The 19,274-nt window shown below is 32.4% G+C and overlaps 2 protein-coding genes across 4 annotated transcripts in view; one reads left to right on the forward strand and one right to left on the reverse strand.

The window, feature by feature from the left end:
- Positions 1–19,274, forward strand: part of LOC111032181 — a 53,717-nt gene that overhangs the window by 7,827 nt on the left and 26,616 nt on the right. The gene's annotated exons all lie outside the window — the stretch shown is intronic.
- On the reverse strand, positions 2,385–17,187 carry LOC111032179 (pancreatic triacylglycerol lipase). 3 transcript variants are annotated; one of them, XM_022312418.1, is made up of 7 exons: positions 15,913–16,399; positions 15,754–15,853; positions 15,386–15,534; positions 15,033–15,281; positions 8,963–9,181; positions 2,821–2,998; positions 2,385–2,722 (listed from the first exon to the last, which is right to left on the reverse strand). In XM_022312418.1, exons 1-7 carry the CDS (start codon positions 15,959–15,961, stop codon positions 2,650–2,652), a joined length of 1,017 nt encoding a protein of 338 aa, XP_022168110.1. In that variant the 5' UTR covers positions 15,962–16,399; the 3' UTR covers positions 2,385–2,649. The 3 variants fall into 3 exon arrangements, with proteins under 3 accessions (XP_022168110.1, XP_022168111.1, XP_022168112.1); XM_022312419.1 differs by lacking the exon at positions 15,754–15,853; XM_022312420.1 differs by lacking the exons at positions 15,754–15,853; positions 15,913–16,399 and adding an exon at positions 17,047–17,187 and having other exon boundaries at positions 2,386–2,722.

Below are 19,274 nucleotides of genomic sequence, written 5' to 3' on the forward strand. Positions count from 1 at the left end.
TATATACGTATAAGTGCTCAACGCACCTCACGACAAGCCGACGAGAGAGCCGGAAGACTGACGAACTTCATCTCCGGCTACACTGTCCGTGTCTAACTTAAACGCGATAGCCATGTTTTTTCTGTTCCTAGTTTTTCGCTCGGCACGACATGCATATATAACTGAGCAATTACTTGTCCGTACGTAACGTGTGTGGGTGGTAAGGGAGTTTGCTATAACCCAACCTTTTACGAACGCTTGGAATTTATTCGTAACAAAAAAAAAAAAATATATATATATTCATAGTAACCAAATAAAACGGAGCGCCGCGACGACGGTGGGCGAGAGCGTGGGATCATCGGCCGCGTAGAACCCTATATGCTCTATAGTCTATAGACGGTACGTCGTGAAATAATTTCACCGGCGATGGGATGGCGGGGATCGGACCCTAAAGACACGTATAGCTGGTATACCGTTTCTATACCGGCATTGCAGCTGGTATCGCGGCGGTCTCTGTCGCCGACGGACCGAAAACACCTGCTGGCACTCACGTCTACAAAACGTCGGAAAACGGTCGTTTTTATTTTTCCCCTCCGATATTGGCTGTACGTATGTAATGTATATTGGTGGGCACACACGCGTCGCCGAACTGAAAGTTACAAGTATATTATATACATACGAATACGCGTTGTACAGATATGCCCTGTCAAAAACCTTCGTTTTTTGCGAAGGCGGCGAGACGCAGGGGTTGCGAGTGGGATAGTATGCCGCGACGAAGCGCGGACTACCCTTCGAAAACAGACACGAGCGCATTCCTCGGGCGGTCTTTATCGGATTTATCCGTATACACGCACCATACCGCACGAATACGCGTGCCGACAGAAAAACATGGAAAGGATCGTTCAAACGGCCCACGGAGTTTCTCTGCTTTTCCGATACGACTCGATACGTGTGTGTGCGAAGGTGTGCGTGTGTCTGTGTGCAATATATACGCATTCTTGAGCGCTACAACTGTTTTCGGAATTCCGGCCGAAAAGGAGTCTGCTGCACGTATGAAATATGTTGTAAGTCTCGTTCCCGTCGAATCCGAACGTCGAATATTACTATCAACTATAAAGATGTGTAATGAAATAATATATGCTATACATATAACGTTACGCGGTGTAGAATCGCGTCAATATACGATATACCTATATTGCAGTTCACGTGCGATTGGAGGTGTACGATATGGTACCTATATGAGATTTTGTTTCGGGAAATTTGTACTTAAGGCGATGTGCGATGTCGGCGCGCACTATTCGTTTTCTCACTACCACCCCCTCCCCCCCCATGCTTGACTGCATGGCGGATTTGTGTTCCGCCGAACCAACCCCGTGTATTCTCGCTTTATGGCGAATTTATTGGCCATTCATCAAGTTAGTGAAATTATACACGAGTTCTGACTTTGGCCTTTTCACGACGTTTCAAATTTAAATGTGGGTTATCGGGTTATGATAGTATGGAAATGTATGTTACAATTTTTAAAAAAAGACTCCGATCGCCGTGTTTTAAAATCTAAATACTTTAAAAAGCCGACGTAAAAGGACACGGTTAATGGTCTAAACTTTAAGTCTTACAATAATAATTTATCAATATAAGTCAATTGACACTACCACTAGAGGCTGTGGAGTGCTCATCTTTTTTGACAGGGAGGTATATGAACTTTTGACTATTCTCAGACCACGTTATACATATACGTACATTCATTGCTTTGTCATATAAAATATATAAATAAGCCGAAGGAGGAGGGATATGACATAATTACCCCCCCCCCCCCGACACGTGAGTACGCCAGTGACTAGAGGTTACGGGGTTAGGTTAGGCTGAAAGCAAATTGTCCATGTTGCGCGTGGGTCAGACAGAGAAAACAAATAGTGCACTGACATCCACTCCATAAAGCACGTAATGCTATTAATAGGGCTGACATACTCTTTATAAAGCACGTACCTAATGCTATTAATAGTTCACTTAATATAAAAAATTAAAAAGCTATTATGTGATTACATAGTTCGTTTTTATAATACGCTTACCTGAATGATTGTGTCGAGAGGACGTCTACAACATTCGCTATAGGTATTTAATTTTGTCGGTATAAGCTCGAAGTATCGTAAAACAATCTCAATAAAGATATTAATATTCTGTGACCAAAAAACCAATATCTCTCCGAAGTCCCAAAAAATAACTGTTACGAATAATGTGCAAATAATACACCTTATTTATTAAAAAATTGTCAGAAGTCGAATAAATGCGTACATACCATATATATATATATAATATATATATATTATAGTTTGATAAAACTTTGAGCGTACACGCGTTCGTATCGATAATAGAAACCCCGGGTGTCTAGACAAAATTTTAAATATATTTTATACAACAGCACGCGCACGTAGGACGATGTCTTAAAAACTTTCTATAAGTTTCCACTGTTTTATAAGCAGTGTGTATATATAGGTGCTGCCGAGTTAACTGTTTACTGCACTATGTATTAGCTGGTATACAATACATTGATATAGCGCATAATTTAATCAAAATGACTCCAAGAACATATTTTTATGCAAAGTAGGAAACAAGTTTAATTCTCTTTTTCTTTCCTTAAACTAAAAAAAAAAAGTTCTACAAACAACTCAGTTAGGGTTTATATATTTTGTTGTATGCGAACGGTGCAGTCGGCTTGGTAGCCAAGTAGAATTGACCTCTGATCCTGAAAACGGGGGGAAAAAAAAATATTATTACGATTCCTGCATTTTTAATTCATATTTTATACACAACATAATATTATCGTGTACAGTGATTACGTACTGTTTGTTGACTGCCAATCCCATGTACTGGACTCTTTGTTCTTTGGAGTACGCGAAGTTTCTGAAGCACGTGCCGTTGGTAAATGATTCGTAGTTTATGCATCGCAACGAAGGAAATCCAATCGGATTGACGACGGATTCAGCGAAATACTCCCACGCCCTGTCGTGACTGCAAGCCACTAAAAAATTGCATTTCAAATTTAAAGTACAGTTTTACGATAGTAATATACGCGTCACGGTCATCTCGGGTACATTTTTCAACGTTTATACTATATTATTTCATCTCACTGGCATTCGAAAAACGATAATTTGTCCACCAAAAAATCCAATTAGGTAATTATTTTTTATCAAATATGCCTTCAAACAAACAATGCAATTAACCGCTTTGATGATATTAATCGGTAACATCGAATGTAGGTACATTGATATTTTAAATATTTTTTTTTTTTTTATATTAGGTTGATAAAGCTTCAACGGAAATCTGGTATTCGACCTCCATCAACTTTATTTAATTTTTTTTTTAAACAAAAAGTGATTTAATGATATTTAATTGCATTTGCATTGATTCGGGAGGTTTTTAATACGAATAATTGAAGGCTTGCATTTTTCTTTAAACAATAAATAGTTATTTGTTTTGGGTTTACCGATATGTGTAATCAACTGTTTAATGTGCACGATCTGCGTTAATCTCGTTTTCTATAAGTCTTATAAGTTTCCCACTGTAGGATGTGTTTGACCAACTAGATTTGATAACTTGTTATTCCACCCTACACTAACAGTATTATTAGTTTGGCAGCAGCCGTCGAGGGTAGTTTTACTTATGCATTCAATGTTCCTGGAAAGCAGTAAAACCGTTTGCGAAACCATCATCACAAACTATTAAGTTTTAATTATTACGTTTAAATTAAACGAAAATCGTATTATATAATAATTATTATTAAATTGTTACTTAAAGATATTTATCTAGAATTTAGATTACTTGTGCACTTACAACATTTAGTTCTCTTGGGTAACAAATATTTAATGCTGTAACGCATTTTATTCCATTTAAACGATGACGATTTAAAATGTATAGATAAAAATATAATATAATATTTATAACATATTATATTGTTATGTAAGTAATGAATTAACGCCGTACTGCGGAAAGGGTTCTCATTTTCCAACAAGTAAAAAGATTTTCTTTATTGTCATGAAATAATGATTCCTGTGTTATACTGTAATAGGCGATATTATACTGCAGACGGAAAATAATTATTTCCTATGTTCATTCCTCGGTTGACAAAAACATTTATAGTCGAAATTGATTTTATCGAGGTGTCGATGTTTCAATAAACGCACTAAATAACAATGAGTTATGTTTTTTAAATATTTATATCTCACTGAAGTTTCTTTAGCAATACATTTTAATGTTCTCACGTTCTATACAATATAATGGAGTCGAGATAAGTAATGCCTACGCGGTTTCTATTGTCAAATTCAACAAACTACAGGTGCCCATAGCAACAAAACACTATTATTTCTTCCGACGTTCGCTTATAAAACCTAATGTACGAAAACTTTTTGCAATTTTTCTTAATTTTCCTTCAACAAACTAAATATAGGTACTTGAAATTTTACTTTAGTCTTAACTCCCTAAACTACTTGAACGTTATACGTTTTGGCCACAAAAGAAAAAAAACACAGTTTTTATTATGGTGTTACATTGTTGTACATATAGTATTTAGAGTAGGCGAATATTGCATGATCGTTAATTATATTTTCTTAAAGTTAAATATTAAAAATTAGCATACAGATCATAACTGATTATATATGACGATATTATCATCCAAGCTTACAGTAAAATCTGTACCCATACATATTTATTTTTTTAAATTGGATTTATTATATTAAATTGCACCTGTTTTATAGTGAATAATGATTTTAAAAAATGTTCAACAATTTTTTAATTTATATAAAATATATTCATTTCTATGTTCTATAAATTATGTAAGAATGTCTTATACTCATTAAAATGGCTGAATCGAAAAAACATCTATAAGAACACAAAGTATATTACAATTTACTTTCATAAGCCCAGTATATTATAAGTAATATATGAATATAAGACAACTAGAACAATTTCTTTTCGAAGAATTATTTTATAATTTTTAATGATGAACTGTAAGTATAATGTTAAGTGGAAAGTCTTTTTTTTTAAATTCTCAAGTACTTGATCTTTATATTCTTGTAGAGCCCTTACATAATATATGCTATATATGTATAGTTCAAAATATTGAAAAACAGAAAACGTTACAGAAATCATGCACAAAATAGGTCGAATAAACTATTGAAATTTAAAAACTCGTTTGTTTTTTATTTCTAAGCCTAATATCAAATCATAAAAATAAAATATATTTATAAGTTTGGAAAAACCTGACATTAAAAAATAATTAATACCTATAGACTTGTGTGATTGTTTTATTTTTATAATATTAATATAGGTAGAGTTATACCACGATCATTTTAAATTAAAATTTTATAATATATTTTTTTTTATAATTATCATTGATAACCATTATGATATTACCTAAGAAGTTAAAAGGTTCCTTGACCGTTTTAATTTTTAGAAGATATACTTTATTTATTAAACCAAGAGAGGTTAGATTGGAAATCAGATGATTTTGTAGTTTTTATGGAATTGTTTGTAAAGTTTTAATACTAAATATATTATTGCCCTTTATAAAAATATAATTATAGCCACTCTTAAATAGTTTAATCAAAATACAACAAAATAAAACTTTATTCTAAATACATTTTTTTTTTTTTTTAATAGTTGTCTGGAAGAATGTTATACTCCAGTTTTCAATCGATTAATTCCCCATGCTGCCTCGACTGCTTCAGAGTTGTTTTGTTAATTTATTTTATGTCAGACTTGTAATTTATTAAATTCATCTGCTGGCTAAAGTTTGTTTATATTTCGATCTTAAAAAAAAAAAATGTTGACTTGATAAAACCTAACAAATAACGTGGCAATATAAATATTTAAAGACAAAATACCACGAATAAATGAATATATTACAGTTGTGATTTATACGAAATCTTAAACAAATGGAAAACCGTTTCAAAATTAATTGCGCTCTGTGAGAATAAATTCAAATTCGAATAATTTTAATGCGAACGCGTGTTACATTAAGGTGCGTTTTAAAAATTAAAACTGTTCAGGAAATGTTTTTAATAAATTACGAGGAAACTCAAAAGTTATGATAATATTATTACTATGTCGTCGGTGGCGTACGCTGGTGCGCACAATTAATAATAAATAATATAATGATAACAAAATATTGCAGTCCCGCTGTTTCAGAAGCGGACCCAATCGCATTCGTCGGAAACGGGATACTTTAATGTCATTGTAATCGAACTGCCAACACAGTATGTTGTATGTGGTTTTAAGGGATATTATACAGAGTGATTCGTCGCATGCTCACCCCCATTTTTTCTTTTGACAATACATTTTTTCAAAATATGCTGATTATTGGAATTTTCGAAACACCCTCAAGACCATCGTATTATTTTCGAATTCATGAGGTTTGTAGTGCTACTTAAGGACTGAGGAGTTTGCCGAGTATCTTGTGACGATACAAACTTTTGCGTTCTTTTTTTTGTGAATGAGAATTTTCTTTTTTCATTGTTAATTACTAAGAGTATATATTTTTTGAAAATGTCGATGACTTATATAATAAGATACGCCATCTTATTCAAAATTCGAATGAGTAGTTTTTTTTTTGTATTAGCTTCTAGTAATGACTATGACAGCTCAACAATTATATAAATAATAAGTATTATTAAAATCGACTCTAAAATAGTTTTTTAAGCAATCTCAAGAATTTGTAAACACAATGATCTTTACGTATATTTAAAAAATCTAAAAATCAGATTTTGAATAGCTCATTGAAGAAAAAATGGGGTGAGAATCTTTGGTGTGAATCACCCTGTATATTACAATATTATTGGTTTTTATTTTTCCCGAGTTTGTGGGACGACGCGACAATCAGACGCGTTAGTCATGATATTTAATGATATTGACACGGCGCTGGGTGGCAATGGAACGAGCATTATATTATAGTGATATAAAATGGTGTTTTTTAACAAGCCACGATCGAATTTCGACTGAACAACACAACATCGCCATGTACAAAACTTAATATATTGTAATAATGATAAAAGTAACAACCGTCTTGGCGTACCGTAGTCGGCGTCGGTTATAAGTTATACCGTGGACAATCTCCCACGCGCACCTAGGTATTATTATTATTATTATTACTATTACTTATTATAACTATGATAACAGTATATATGATATTGTTGCAAACAATTTCGAGACTTGTGCGAAGTCATGCCCACGTTCTGCAGTTCAATATCTTGTATAATATGTTATTAGGAGACGAGCGGTAACCTATAGTATATTCGGCGTAGGTACTCACATATACTGCAAGCTACGACGATGTTGAACCGGGTATTATATAAATATTACCAGGGAGGTCCTTAGAAGTTCTAAAGACGATCCAAAGCAATGTCGAAATTCTTGGGATTTTTTTTAGATTTTTGTTGAAAATATTGGCTCAAATTTGAATGGGTTTTCGCCTTTGAGTACAATATATTTGTTTTACACAGTTATTATGGTCTCCGATATAGACAATAGTATTATTATTATCACCCATATGATAATATCGATATGAATACATAATATTATATATAACATCGTCATATCGATATTTAACGATATCGTTACTGAAATAAAGCGAACAATTTCAAGACTCGTGCAAAGTTTTGCTAGCGTGATGTTATACATCTCACAGTTATATGTTATAACTTATAACCAAACATGTGATATCCTAGTGCGTACAGGATGCAATATAGTGCAGGCAACTACGGTTCAACGATATGGAAGTATAATAGAAAGCGGTTAAGGATGAAAAGTACACTCCAAAACGTTGTCGGGGTTCTTTTTTAGATTTATTGAAAATATTGGACCAAATTTGAAAGAATTTCCACCTTTGACGAGTACTCAAAATATATTTTGTATAGTCATGATTATCCGATAAGCAGAAATAAATTAAACAGGCAGTGTTTTTTACAGAGAATGATTAAACTTGTTTTTCTATCAATTTAAAGGTTTTAATATTGTTTTTTTATCATAATATAATATTCTCAGAAAATAGATTTTAATGTTTTTTTCATGTTTCCGTAAAATACTCTAGAACATTTTATAATAATATCGTTCTAATGAAAGTATTAAATATACATTTGACGTCAATTGAAATAGGTCAATTATTACGGAAATTAAATTTTTTATACAAATTATTATTATCCTTACGTCGTGTGCTGTTCTATTTTTCAATTATTCTCACCCGTCGGAGCAACCGTCACTTGGTGCTGTACGTATTTTAATACTTGCGCAAAGCTATAGTTGCAGACCACACAGGCTATCGTTTAACTTAGTATGTAGACTATTTTTCCGGACATTTAAATATTTTTGGCATATTATTTTATCATATTTCAGCGCACACCCCAAGCGTTTACACCATGTGCGCACTATACATATTTTAGCGTTTTTTAGTGCATCAACCATATACGTATGCTGATTGCATTGGCTTTTAGGAGGGCGTCTACATATAATATATTAATATACAATCCCCAAATTTATTACATTATTAGGGTTTTCGACCGCGCAACATCAGAGTAGCTACATAATATATATGTTACATATATTTCTCAGTTTATCCCTCAGAGGTTTCTATAATATGTAGGCTAATGCATTATACACCATATACAAGCTGACGCTATCTAGATGTGCTATGTACGAGTGATAGGAATTTAGGATTTCAGATTTGGATATCCAGATTTGAGATGGCGAGATATGTTATATATCTCTGTGTCTAATTAATTTATGCAATTATTCAATTTAATTTATTCCTACAACTTTCTTATTTTAACCTGTGTTTAAAATATATTCGGGTACATGTTGTAGAGTATACCAGTATAATGGTTCATATTATATTATAAACCTGTTTCGAAAATGAAAATAGTATATTATGAATTTTTAAAAGACAATATTTCCCCCCTCTTAATGCACAATCCGGGTGGTACGCATAGGTACTCACTGATTCTGGTGATGAGGTTGTTCTTCGACAGCTCCCTGAAAGTGCACCCCGGCTGCAGTGGAAAACCTCCGTTCGGGAAAAAGTCGGCGTGACCTAGGGCCACCGGAAATCCAAAAACTCCGCCGTCGGTATGTATCACATCCACGAACTCGGCGTCCGAAGGCGTCAGGTGTCCCATCTTGCCCGTCCACATGTACAGCGGAAAAGCCGGGTCGAGTCCTGCAATAAGTGATGTATTATAAAATCGAAACAGTGTAATATAATGTAAATAATATCAAACATCGGAATTGAGATTTTCATTTTCGGTACCTATCGAGATGATCGTTGAATATTAACTCGTCAATATGCAAATATATATATATATATATGCATTGTGATTGTCTAATCTCTTGTGACGATATAAAGGATGATTTTTCATATAAATCAAAAATAAATTTTTATTTGAAAAACCAAAGTTGGTGTCTACACAGAATACTCCTTAGATACTGTGAAAATCTAAGTATTCAAAAACATCGTCTATCATAAATTACGCTTCAAAATTCTAAAAAATAAAAATGGAGTGAGCATGCTTAAAGAAATCACTCTGTAATCTGCATAAATACATATTTTTAAATTTCACAGATTTGTTTAATTTTAATGTAGTTTTATTTACTTATAGGTTTACTGGTCTGGTGGGCACTACTACTCGTACAATATCACAAGTTAAATTGTTTTATACAATACATATTACTATGGTGGATTTCATTATACTATTCAATATTGGCAATAACAAAAAATCTCGACGAAAATAATAATATGGAAATAAGGAGTTCATAAAAAAAAATATATTTTTAAAATAAATGTATTTTTAAAACAGTACTCAACGATTCATCATTCCCGGATAACACGCCTCATTATATGAAGCAAGTCTTATATTAGTTCGTATTTTTAGAGGGTGTTTCTGGAATCCACTGCGTGACAAAATATATTATATTAAGTGCGAATAAATATAATAATATCCATTACTGTATTAAAATATAAAACCTCGCGCACACATTATTATGTAGACGACAAAATTACTGAGTAGATATATCGTATACATAAATGAATCAAACCGAAATAAATTCCAAATTGTGTGTAACAAAGTATATAATATTATGACCATCGATACTGAAGAACTCTCGAAATGTTTGCACATCATAATAATATTATATCATGTTCATGTAGGTACCTATATTTATTGCGTCTAATATATTACACAGAAATGTCGTATACAATTAATACTATTATAGAAACGAATAACGGTGAATCAGCAAAACGCACTCGTAGTATAATATCACTGTAGCCTGTAACTCAAAATAATTCACGTCCTATAACACCTGGCATAGTCGTATTCAACATTTTTTTACTCTCAATCCGTGTCGGACCATATGAGCAAAACAACAATTTTGAGCTTTATGACGAAGTCGTATTATGAGCTATAGTAGGTATAGAATAAATTGCATAGAATATAAGTATTCAAAAATTATAATTTCTAGCTTATACCTAGTGGCGTTGCTAAATAGAGGGATGTCTTTGGTGTATATTATATTATTTTCATACATAGTTCTATTTTATATTTGATATTAGTATTATTACTGCAGTGAAGATTGATTACTACAACCATTGAATGCTATTATTTATGTTGTAGCAACGTAGAGTGTGTAAACCCACACTTGAGAGGAGGGTGATGGGGTGAGCGATATTTAAACCTTTAAACCTTAAGTCGAAACACCTATATATAATATAGCATAATATATGCAATAGTTATGTCAAAAACTATTAGGCACCCTATTACTAAAATAAAAATAAATGAGTGAAGTATAATATAAGTAGTAAACAATATATATCATAAACTATTCTATGAAATAGAGTGTGCACAATCTCCGCTCAGAATCTTTTATCATTGGATTCAAATTTAATATACCCATCACAGTGAACTACTCAATGAGGGGTAAGTACACTCTATACCAACATAAAAGTAGAGGGAGTTCCCCTGGTTTTTTCTATGCAACTTAGTATGAAAATCAAATTTATTAAAACAAAATCGACGCGTGTACCTATTTAAAAATATGCTTATACACGTAAATAGAGGGATTCGTGAAAATGCTAAAACTTATGCTCGTGAGTTATTCGTACTATTCATATTATACGGGAAACATTTCATACTTGTATCGTAACATAATATTATATTATAAAATGTAGGTGTGTCACAGTGTGATCATATGATATCATATTTTCGTGTAAAACTATGACCTACTCGACTGATTCGTGCATTAAATCAAAACTTGGGTTATTTTCTTCTAAAGAGTCGATAAAAACGCATTTATATTTTATAGGATCGTCTAAATTCTCTTCCAAATGTACCGGTCAAATGTATACTTAAAACTTTATTTGGAAAGTGAGCATAATAATAATGTCGCGAACTGAAATTGAGTATACAATTATGATAGAGATAGAGTTCATTTTTAGAGTAAAATAATATATACATTAATTAATAATTTTTATACCAAGGCACCTTTTTGTTCGTCCGATGTAATGTTGTACGCATTTACAAAATAAGAGTGCCACTTCGCCTACAACTATGAATAATTAGTTCAATTTATGAGAACAATAACATAATAATAATATATTAAAATATTATCGTACGCGCACAGGTGTTAGTTTAACCCGGTCGAGACGATTTCGCCGTCGCCGCATCACCCGCGTTATTATAATATTACCTATTATTATTATTATTATTATTTATTATACACACGATGTAGGTTTTGTATACCATAAACGTGGTACAGGTATAAAATCTAGAGCGTTGTAAGGCGGCGGGTGTAGTACGCGTTACACATAATTCCCGGTCCTGCAGTGCATGTGTATATAATATGGGTAGGTCGCGAATATTATTCCTCTCGCGTAGCTCGCATAAAACCGTTTGTCGTTTACGTAAATCATTATTATAATAATAATAATAATAATAATATGTAATTATTATCATCACGCGTTTCTGCCCCGTTTTCGTGGGGGCGCACAAAATCTTCCGACTAAAAGCCGCTCCAATATAGTGTAGAAAACCGCCGCCCGTTTACCTACCCATGTACAATATCTTTAGACCGAGTGTGCGCTTTTTAATTATTCGCCTTTGAAACGTTACGTTTCGGGCCCGCCGTCTTTGTCTCTCGCCAACGTATTAATATGATATTTTGTAATAACCGAGTCACACGTGCACTCGTACGGCGCCGATTTTTCAGCACGACGCCGACGACGATTATGAATAATTACGATTATAATTAAAATTGTATAACACGACACGAGTGAGAAACGGAACAATATTAGGCGGGTATGTCGTATCGACAAATCGTCCGTATCACTGCCCAGTCAGAAAACAAAGTTTCTATCCGATATTGCATCCGGGTGAAGATTTTTTTTATAAGCGTTGTGTTTCAATTTTTTATAATCAAACGTATATAACGTGTGGAGGGCTTTAAACACTCTCTAGCTATATATTATGATATAATAATTATATATCATTCTTCGAGGTTATTAATATCATATCAAATACGAAATTGAACCATATTGTACGACAATAACATGCAGTTTTATGGGAATCTTTAACATATAATTTTTTTCGCATAAACACTACCGACTAGGGTTGTTTCAACTTAAACGCCCAAAACAACCCCCCGGCCATCACACGACACCGAATTTTATTTTTTTGCATCCGTCATTATGGGCAACCTACAGAAAGCTGATTTAAAACAAATCCTGATCGATTAGTCCCGACTAATGTGTAGTTGTCCATAACTTTCGTATTCATAAATGATCACAGATATAGACAATGAGCTAGACTGCTGTCTACTTACACATCGACAAGCAGGACGGGTGGCGCCACTTTTTAAACACACGGGTTGTGGGCTATGGTGTTTTATCAAGTAAGTCAAATGTTAAATTAGGTTTGTCGGACCATACAGTGCCCACAGAGAACACGACATTTGTTTGGCGTCCGCTGTTAATAGTAGTTAGCAATCTACTTTACTATCTCTATCCGTGTATATGCGTTGCATTTACGAATCATCTGACTACTTTTGTAGTAGACGCAATCGAAAGAATAATATCGTCTGATCGAATTGTGTAATAATATGCGATCGTAAATTGATATTATTATTGTTGTACTTTTCGTGTTTGCAAGTAGGTAGGTACGTTACGGAAACACTTTTCCCATCGAAACTTTGTTCATTTGCATTTTATTACAATACCAGAGTTGGCAAAGTTTGCGTCGTGTCACCTATATACTTTTATACGCGTATACCATCGTGCAGTTAATTGCCAATATTAATTTTGAACAGGTTTATAGATGCGCTGGAAGTTTACGATATTGATTGATTGCTGATTATCGACATTCTGAATATAATTTTTTTCCTTGTAGGTACACTATAAAGCTTAAAAGTTAAAACATTGGCTTTTTATTCCATTGATAATTGTCCGTGTATTTTTAAAAATAATGAACTCTGTTATTATTTCGAAGGTGAACTCAGTGATATAATTAAAGTGTAATAATATTATGATACTTTTATGTCGATAATCATACACTGAATAGGTAATGAATTGATGTACAAATTATTATTATGACATAATGTTCGTAAAATATTGACGTTTGACATTGATAATAAAATATACTACAGTTTTATTGTATTTTTATTACTATTTATTATCTGTTACCATAAAATATGTCATTTTCAAACAACAATAATATTTAAACTATAAAATACGTCATAAAAGTTGACATTTAATATTTGAACATACTTAATATCGATTGTTAAAAAAAAAAAATCATAAAATCTAAATAAACGTAATAAACACAATAATATTATGTAGGTACCTATTTAATTATTTTATTTCTTGTATTCATTTATTGTAAATTATGTATTTGCACTATTTGGAGGCAATTTAATGCTTGAAATTATAGTTTAAACATTAGCGGTGTTCTAAATGACTTATGATTGACTACCGAAAACATCAGATTACGTTTAAGCATTGCCATTAAATATTGAGAAAATATGTAAAATATCCAATAAATTCAATGGCGTAATCGTGATCAATTATGTGTCAAAATATAAAATGTGTACCTATTGGTCATAATAAAATAATATGTAACATTGTGTTGCTATATAGCGCACATACAATAATATTAGCCAATGTGTATGAAAAATATTTAAATAATTATTATGAAGACGTGTAATAGTAATAGTTTCCTAAAAAGCAATAAGTATATTTAAATATTACGATTAGTTCATTTTTAAAAAATTATGCTTTACATTTTAAAAGCGTTGGTAATTTGATTTTGATTTTAGTTTTAAATAAATTTGAATAAATTTGAAAGCTTTGTAGGGTCATTCACCAGAATTGTTTATTTTATGCGACACGATTAATTTTATTTCCTGTTTCCGAGAATAAACAATATTCCGAATAGTTAATCATCCCGTTTTTAATTAGAGGACACGCCACAATCATAAATACCACTGAGTTTATTCATATTATTCATATTACATAATTAAGTCTGATAGAAAACTATAATACTATTATTCTTTAATAAAAAATCTTATAAGGTATCTGATTCAATATTATACATCCATATTATATTATATTGTTATAAGTAAATTAAATACCCATAGAGTACCTACGTCTTAGCTCTATAAAATATTGAAACACATTTTTTATTATTAAAATAATAAAATTAGTTAAAAATACAGTTTTAAAAGATAAACTAGTAACTTTTAGGTACCAAGTCAAGAATCTATTATGTTCCTAGCGGCAGGTTTAATTTAATTATTTTTTAATTTAAAGCAGCCTAATATTTTGTGAGAAGATATTTTATAAATACTGTAGTTAATATTCGTATTCATATTTACAATACGTCTTGTACAATATAATTTTGCAATAACAATATACAGGAATTCATACAGATTTACACCAACAATTATTGTGTTCACGAGGATACGAAGTTTATTAAGGTAATGTTTAATAAATGTAGGCAAACTGCACAACTATAAGTATTACTGACCTGTGATCCTCGGAAGTTTTCCGATTTTAAGATTCTTGCCAGTGAACCCAGCTATTTCAGCGCCCAGACTAAATCCAATTAAATGTATTTTGGACAGATAGAATCTTCTCGACACTAAATATTCGATGAACTTGGCCAAGTATTTTGCGGCTATACGCGTATTGAGCACTGCGTGACTATACCATGGAAAAGCGCACAAAGGACTCCAATCGACTATTATAATGTTCACTCCTCCTCGATGTAAATACGCTGCAAAAAACATTTATACCGTTTTTTCAATCGCTTAATATGAAACTCGTCCGTCTCCGCGACAACTATTCATAATTTTTTATATTTTTTTTATCAAATAATACCTTTTTTAATGGTCTCCGCACCCTTGGAGTTTCCCTGCTCCGTAAACCCGTGAACATAGATGACGGTGGTCAAATTTTTCATCATATTGGCTCCGCGCAGGGAAACATCGTCGCCGATATATATGCGCCTCGGACGAAAAGGGTTGTTCCTGGACAACATCATTTTTGTTTCCGATTATTATTATTACTATTATTATTTTTTATAGTGACATATAACATAATATATAATAATAGCAACAATAATAATAACATAACAGTAATAATACAGACACACGCATATATGTATACGTAAGCGTACACATATAACATATTATATATATATATATAACAACATACACACACAAACACACGCACACACACACACACACCTCGAATATGAAAAAAATGCGATGTCCTCTTTTTCGTTTATTGGGCAACAACCTTCGCATCGACCCCTGGGCATCATCGTAGCGGAAAATGGATTTTTACCTGAACGATAAAATTGTGGTTTCACAGTTTGCTCTACATCATTCAAAAGTCGAACTCACCCCAAAACAACGTGAAGGTCATGCATGCCATAATGCCTAGGGCCACCATGATTAATTGGCATCACAGAACATCGATATTATCACAATAATGGAACGGAAAAAAAAAATTATATTTACATATAGGTATGTCGCACGCAATTTGTTATAAGACGTGTGTGTTTAACGCGAGAATAAAAAATTAACATCTACCACCGAATACGCTTTAGCTGAATGGGAAACATTACTAAACGTTTCGTTGCTCGCAGGGCTTCGTTTATGTGTTTTTTTTTATCTCCCCGCCAGCTCTTCTACACCCAAGGTCAAAGCTAATGGAAATTCGCAAATAACAACAATGGCAAATTCTTCTGAAATTTAAATGCATTTTGTTTATTCGGATTTGGTTTTACATAACAGTTGGTAGGTAGGTGCCTATCAACACGTTCAGCTGAAAATTAATTGCAAATAATTGATACATATTTTTATTATTATTGTTGTTAAGATAAAAATAAAACCCAACGATCGTATTAATATACTATAATGCTTAACGTTTAAATTGTGTTTTGTACAGTTACTCATACGAAATTATATAATATGTTATATTATGACATACAAACATAATATTAATATTGTCTATCAGGTGCACGTGGATACGAATTCGCATTGTGATCGTATTTTTTAATTATTATATTGTCGTAAGCCTGGTACCTACTTTGTTGCGTTCGCGACAGGGCGAACGATTATGGGTAATATAAATTAATAATAATAATAATAATAATATATTATCGTCCTTGGCACGACGCGAAAATATTTTATTCACCGATACGAAAACCATGACCACAAAATGTAATGTCGCGTTCCAGTCACCCAAATACGAAAAAACAAAACAATTTCGCCGATACCGTACAGTATTATTGTTGTCTCTTTGATACGGGAAACGCATTAAAACGCATCGCACACGAGACGACGAGTGCACTCGTTGTGGAAAATAAAATAACATAAATATCCGACGAAAAGAAAAACAAAACGTAGGTACGGACGGGACGTGTTTTCGATAGGTAAATACATAAAACAATTAATGTGTGCACACGCGGACAACGATTACGGTAATAATAATAATAAATAATATTAAAAAAAACAATAATGATAATGATATACTTTTCGGGAGAGAACATCTCAGCGGCCGTGTAACCCGCGTACTACGATAGCCGTCCAATATTGTAAAACGTTTCGCCGATCGACTACCGCGATAAACACTAGTCGATATAGACCTCGTGTCTTGCCTACACCAACTATAATGTTATGTCATATTAAATTGAGATATTGTTATATAACATAATACTAAAAAAACAAAATTATGAAAAATTATAAAACACTATAATATCGTCTGATAGACATTCCGTCGGTTCTTGCTCTATATAATAACCTACGTATTTACCACTATAACAGATAAACCTCGTAAGATATGATATTATTATGTGCACATTACACATGTTATATTATAACGACGGCAGCCGTGTGATATGAAAAAATTGCTAGTTTTCAGCGTTTTTCGCACGTCCTTGTGCAGTAGAAAACGGGGCCAATATTCCGTCGGCGGCGGCGGCGGCGGCGGCGGCGTAGAAGTGGGCGGAAAAAATAATATTAAAATAATAATCAAAAAAAAAACACTGACCAAATACGTACACTATTACAGACAACGCGTCGCCGCCGATTTACGACAGTTCATTATCGTTTAACACGGTAAAATATATAATTGTATTATAATATCGCTTCCGATCGAATATAAATATATAGGTACCTACGTGTGTCGAGGCAATTAATTTGATACGGCCGACGAGCTCGCTCCAGCGGTTTCGACACTCCATGACAGTATATATGATATATTATGTTTGTGTTGACCGCTGCGATAACTATAATAATGTTTTATAGGCGCGATTTATGTAACGTACGTAAATATGAACATTTTTTTTTTATAATGTTTCATATTGACTTCCGACCGAATCGATGTATGTATCATATACCGGGTGATCCATTTTTTATTTATTAATTTACGCTCGTTTTCACAAAAACTATAAACGTTTTTGAAAAAAATATTTATTACATTATTTTACGGCGTCAAAAAACGACATGTGCACAGCTGTCGTTGTTTACTCCTTCTGAATGACAACATACATTTTTGATTCCACATTTCAAAGCAAAATATTGTTTGGAGTGCCTACTTTGATATATATATGTATATATATATAAATATTGAATTTTGGAACAGTAGTATACATGGGTACGTGGGGTACTACTCAGCTCACTTAAACTTTAAATATGGACTGCAACAAATAAACTGCTCGTCTAAAATTTGAATTTTTCAAATCGAAATGCATCGAATAATATTCCGCTTCGGATTATGGAATTAAAATATTAGTTGTCATTCAAAAGAGTAAAGACATAAAAAGTAGTAAAAACAATAATTTTTTCCAAACATTTTGGTGTGTAATTGTCAGTGTCTTGAGTTAAATGGATCACCCCGTATTAAACCTGCCTAGAGCAGGCAGGTATACTCGGAAATCTACGGTTTTAATAAGAAAATTGTTCATATTAGAAAGCGAAAGCACCAAGCCCATAAAATGATATTTATAGAACAGATGCGTGTGATGTAAAAATAATTTTATGTACCTCAGACGTTATAACATCGCGTTTGTTTATTAATCGTCATAGTGTCATATCAAAATTTAATTGGGTCACTCGTTCCACAGCCTGACTGTTAGATAAATTATATAGATAATAATATTTACCTTTTTATCTTATATACAGCTAAAAAATAATTAAAAATATCTTTTTATCATTCTGTGTTTGGATGAAATGGATATCTGAGATTTATTTTCTAGATAATTTTTTGTGACAAGACTTTCATTTTTGCGGTTCGTCGCTTAAATCGCAGACTTATTTGATTTTATGTTCTTTTAGTTCTTTTATGTATACTTATAACAGTTGGTTTTACTATAATGATTTCGTTATATTATATTGTTCATTCTCTGCAAGCACCGATGGGTAATCGTATTCAAAACGCCCACATCATATTATTTACGAGTATATAAGCATTTAAACTTAAATATTTATTGGGTATTATATTCATTGTAGTAATGCTGTATATGCGAGTTTAAATTACCCGTTTTTTTTTTAGAGTCTAATGTATTATTAAAATATTATTATCTAGATAAAATTCCAATGAATTATTATCTGTTATCTGAACTGGATATTCTTTTTTGGATATCTCTGAACAACTACACTAGAGAATGTAAGGCAGTTCGCAAATCGATTTGGTCAAAAAATTCGCGAAGTTTTCATTCTCGTGTGCCGTGGACGATAGTTTGTCGACGACGACAATAATA

The sequence above is a fragment of the Myzus persicae genome, unplaced genomic scaffold (genome assembly GCF_001856785.1).
Source record: "Myzus persicae strain clone G006 unplaced genomic scaffold, MPER_G0061.0, whole genome shotgun sequence".
In the NCBI taxonomy this organism is placed as follows: domain Eukaryota; kingdom Metazoa; phylum Arthropoda; class Insecta; order Hemiptera; family Aphididae; genus Myzus; species Myzus persicae.